The sequence below is a fragment of the Poecilia formosa genome, unplaced genomic scaffold (genome assembly GCF_000485575.1).
Source record: "Poecilia formosa unplaced genomic scaffold, Poecilia_formosa-5.1.2 Scaffold322, whole genome shotgun sequence".
Taxonomy (NCBI): Eukaryota; Metazoa; Chordata; class Actinopteri; order Cyprinodontiformes; family Poeciliidae; genus Poecilia; species Poecilia formosa.
In genome coordinates, this window is record NW_006800261.1 from 115,678 (window position 1) to 120,532 (window position 4,855).

The window sequence follows — 4,855 nt, forward strand, 5'->3', positions numbered from 1 at the left end:
ATACCAGGCAGAATCTGTTGCTGCTGAGACAGAGACTGCCTGTGGCTGCAGGACCAGAAAAAAAGGAGCATCAAATCTCTGCGATTCTTTGTTTAAAACAACCACGCATCTGAATGGTGTTAATTACACACCCTGAGCGCGGCGCCGCCTCCGTGAGAAATGTAAATTAGATCCGTTAATGAATGTTTTCTCTCATCGCATACAAGTGCAAAGTAACTATGCCGTCTATGCCCACCTTGCCTCTCTGTTTACCGTCCCAGTGTGCCAAGCATTCAGACTGAATGAAAATATAGACGGGCAGAACCATGCCTGGCATCCCCTCTTAACAAGCTGCAGAAACACTGCGAAGCGCGGCTGCTATGCTGCAGGGAATGCTGAGAATCCTCAGGCTTTGGCCGACGAGCGCGCCCCAACTTTCTCTGTTATTAGAATCATCACAGGCGGAAATCCATCCAACAACAGTTCATGTGAAATGCTTGAAAAAATCTCAGCGCTAAGAGGTTTGTTTTTTGTTCTGCTTGCCAAAAAAACATTTGAAGGTTTTTGTAAATAATACAATGATGAAAATATGCAAACTTTAGCTATAATCATACCTTTGGAGAATAGATGTTATGAGATAATTTAAGCCAAGAATGACAAGACATGAACATCTGCAGTGTTTTAATGTTCGTATTTACTTTTTACTATTTTGTAGCTTTTAATGTGGACTTCAAGATGAATACAATCTAAATAATTAGCAATAACTTATTTCTAAATGCATTGATGAAACCAAGCAGATGTTACCAAATAAAGCTCTGAGCCTCCATCAGTCAGAGTGAGGAAGTGGTGAGTATCAGGAAGTAGAAGCTCCATCTGTGTTCAGTCAGTCAGTCTGACTGTGAGAGCAACAGACGCACAATGGCTCAACTCCCATGGATTCAAGGCTTTTTATTCATCATCCTGCAGCTCACAGGTAGGAAGACACTAAACATTTCTATAGAGCTACAGACCATAGATCTGCTTTACTCACTGGGTTCAGATTTAATATTTATGCTCCTGTTTTATCTTCCAACAGTCACTGCAGAGAGAACATCTGTTATAAAGAGAGCTGGAGATGAAGTCATGATGTCATGTTCAAAACTGACCGATGGTCAGAGGAAGTGCAGCAGAACAACATGGATCTTTACTGGTTCAGGAAGATCAACAGTAGAGCTGGTTTTACTCGGTCAGATTAAGAGCTTTAAACCAAACAGACTGAATCTGACATCAAAATGTTCTCTGGTTATAAAGAAGGTCAGAGAGGAAGATGCTGGAAGTTATGACTGTCAACAGTGGAAACCAGAAAACACAGAGACTCCATTTCATCAGTCTGATATAATAGATCTGTCTGTTGTTAACTGTGAGTTTTAACATTAGTTAAATCATTATTTTCAATATCAAAGCATTTTGTTTCAGTAATCAATATTAACGATAATTGGTCTTATTTTAACATTTCTGTCTTCATCAGTGACTGAACAGAAGGAGAATCATAGTGTGACATTGAGCTGCTCTGTGGTGACCTCTGACCCCTGTCGGTACAAAGTTCAGTGGTTTGATCAGGATGTGAACATCAAAGAATCACCATCAGAGTCTGGCTGCTCTGCTACTGTCACTTCATCATCAGGGTTTAAGTTTCCTCAGTGTAAAGTGACTCAAACTGGAACTAATGAAGAGTTTACCTTCAGTCTGCAGCCGTCAGGTGAGAAGATGATAAACTGTATCAGATCAGTGACGTCACATGAAACTGTCTTTGGCTCTAAAACTTGTTCAGAGCTGAAATGTTTTCTAATTTGTTTTGTTTTTTGAATCTCAGGAGGAAAAGTTCAACCAACAAAAAAACCTGAAAACAGAAAGACAACCAGACCAAACAAGAAGAACGTTTCACCAACTCCTGAAGGCAGTGAGTTTACTAACATCTTTACATAATATTATAGAACACAATGTGTTTTATTCTAATTTAGTTTGGCACGTTTGCAGTTGAGTGGCTCTTTTTGAGGTTAGAAGATGATAAACTGTATAAGATCAGTGACGTCACATGAAACTCTCTGGCTTTGTGATTTAGATTCATCTACACTGTTTTACCAATTATTTGTGTAATTTGATTAAAGTTTAAAAGAGTTTAAAGTTACAAATAAACTTTTTTTTTTTGTTATTTTATAGAAAAGTCAGGAGGAAAAGTTCAACCAACAACAAAACATAGAAACAAAACATCTAGAACAACCACCAGACCAAAAACAGACAATTCATGAAAATATCCAAGAGGTTTAGCATCACTGATATTGTATGAAGATTTAAACATGTTTGTTTTTTTAATTCACTGAAAAAAAAAGTATTGTAATTTCTACTAAAAGTCTCTTGATTTTTATTTGATTAAGGTTGGATGGAGGCATCAGATACAAACATAAAAACATTTACTGTGTTTTTCTATTTGTGTTTTTGACTTTAGTGAAGACAGAAGGAAACTCTGGACCAACAATGAAACCTGGAAACAGAAAGACAACCAGACCAAAGAAGAAGAACGTTTCACCAACTACTAAAGGCAGTGAGTTTACTAATATCTTTACATAATATTATAGAACACAATGTGTTTTATTCTGATTTAGTTTGGCATGTTTGCAGTTGAGTGGCTCTTTTTGAGGTTAGATGATAATAAACTGTATAAGATCAGTGACGTCACATGAAACTCATTGGCTTTTTGATTTAGATTCATCTACACTGTTTTACCAATTATTTGTGTAATTTGATTAAAGTTTAAAAGAGTTTAAAGTTACAAATAAACTATTTTTCCCTGTTTTATAGAAAAGTCAGAAGTTCAACCAACAACAAAACCTGGAAACAAAACATCTGGAACAACCACCAGACCAAAACCAGACAATGTTTCAAAAACCTCTGAAGGTAATGATTTTACTAATATCCTGAACATAATATTAGTATATTTTACATTTTGTCTTAAAATATTATTTAAAGATTTACGTGGCATTCCTGCACTTTTCTAAAACACATAAATTTAAATCACTTTATTTTACGTGAAATATTGAAGTATTAACATAACCTTGAACCTCACCTGCTATAAATGAGAGATATTTTAATTTTTTTATTTTATTATTTCCGTTTAGAACCCAGCAACAAATAAAGCCACTTATTCTATTTAAGTGGCTTAAATAGCCACTTAAATAGGCTATTTAAGTGGCTATTTAAATAGAATAAGCCACTTCAGCTCCAACCAACACGACATCTGAAAATATCAAGATCATAATCCATCATTTATTTCAGATCTAACATTAAAATTATTTTTTCTTGTTTTTTTTAGTTAGGATTCTCTGAATTTTAGCTGTTATTTTATTAAGTCAGTGATTTTTAATCTTACTTTTCTTTCTGAGCTGCTTGATAAGTTTTTTTTATATATTTGATGGTTTATTTCTGGTCATTATTGACTCTCATCTTTTTCCTGTTACAACTCCTTAGTTTTATTGATGAATTTTATTGTCTTATTTATAGTTTTCCATTAAGATTAAATGTTCATTTTTTGCCATTAGTTGTGAATTTGCTGTTCCTGATCAGAAATGTTTTTCACAGCTTAGCAAATGATTTATAATGTAACAAAGTTAAATACGTAAATAAAACACAAGTAATAAATCAATAATACTCAGTAAATGTATTTCATTAAGTATGAGAATAATCAGCTATAAAGTCATGGATAATTATCATCCATATGAGTTGAGGCTTCATATAAATATGAATAAAATCTGAGAGTCATAAATAAACCAGATAAACAATAAAGGAAGGTCAGAGGTCAGGACTTCATCACTTCATTAGGGTGAATATCTAAACATGTAATCATATTAAGCCTAAAACTGAATAATTAATTTATTTTTCCTTTATTTCAGCTCTGTGGCGTATCGTCATCGTCTCTGTGGGTTTAGCAGCTCTTTCACTAACTGTTGTGAGCGTCAACATTTGGACCAGAACTAAAATGTGAGGTAGAGAAATGAAACAGTTTGATAATCTGCAGAATGAAAATACCTAGCTTTTGATGAATTGGTATAAAACTCAGAAACAGATTATTGATTGATATTAAAATTAGATTATTCTGTCTGTTCTCTTCCTAAAACCTGTTGGTGATGAAAACTTTAACATTAGAAGGTTTTGTAAGATTTTATTATCACTATTTGTATTTTCAAACTCCTCTGATGTTCCAGATCAAATCCAAGAAATTGATGTTTCAGTGAATTGGAAAATGTCTTTTTTTTCCCTCAGCATCAACTCAGTAAGAAATATTCACTGCTGTCATTTCAGTGCTTCATCATAGTGTCACATGTTAGAAATGATTGGAATGAAAAACATCATCATATACTAATGGAAAAATGTTACAATATTTTTCAATAACAAGACGTTGTGAGTTTTTATATTTTGCTGTTTGTATTAATGACATGCATAATGTGTCCAATGATATTTTACTGTTTATTTTGTTTACAGAATAACTACCTGAAATGTATCATCTCATTTCTGAGGGGTTCCTGAAGAAAACAAACATCAAACCAAAGTAAAGCAAAGCAGATATTTGCATAAAATCTTTTGCTACAGTTTTAGTTTTGTACTTTATGAGACATGAGGTTAAAAAATAAGAACTCATTTAATAACTTAATGTTAAATGTTTGCAACATGGACACAAATTCCACTTATTGATTTATATTTTGTTGCTGTAAATCATTCGAGTTTTGATTTGAGGTTTGTAACCTTTCAGACTAAAATGGCTGAGAATTTCTGCTCTGTAGTTTTGTAGACGGGAATGTGAGCATGTAAAAACTTCATGGTGTATAAATGTTGTGTTTGTTAA

The 4,855-nt window shown here is 33.6% G+C and overlaps 1 protein-coding gene across 1 annotated transcript; it reads left to right on the plus strand.

Moving 5' to 3' along the window:
• Nucleotides 1–739: 739 nt before the first annotated feature.
• LOC103152697 (uncharacterized) lies at nt 740–4,849 on the plus strand. Its single transcript, XM_007573267.2, has 8 exons — nt 740–952; nt 1,055–1,378; nt 1,487–1,717; nt 1,832–1,918; nt 2,179–2,214; nt 2,501–2,560; nt 2,818–2,913; nt 3,906–4,849. Exons 1-8 carry the CDS (start codon nt 898–900, stop codon nt 3,995–3,997), a joined length of 981 nt encoding a protein of 326 aa, XP_007573329.2. The 5' UTR covers nt 740–897; the 3' UTR covers nt 3,998–4,849.
• Nucleotides 4,850–4,855: the final 6 nt, after the last annotated feature.

Excerpts from the sequence above, each read along its gene's own strand:
- LOC103152697 (XM_007573267.2), top strand. The coding sequence starts at position 898 with ATGGCTCAACTCCCATGGATTCAAGGCTTTTTATTCATCATCCTGCAG. Across the intron at positions 1,718-1,831 it reads CTTCAGTCTGCAGCCGTCAG|GAGGAAAAGTTCAACCAACA; the intron begins GTGAGAAGATGA and ends TTTGAATCTCAG. Across the intron at positions 1,919-2,178 it reads TTCACCAACTCCTGAAGGCA|AAAAGTCAGGAGGAAAAGTT; the intron begins GTGAGTTTACTA and ends GTTATTTTATAG.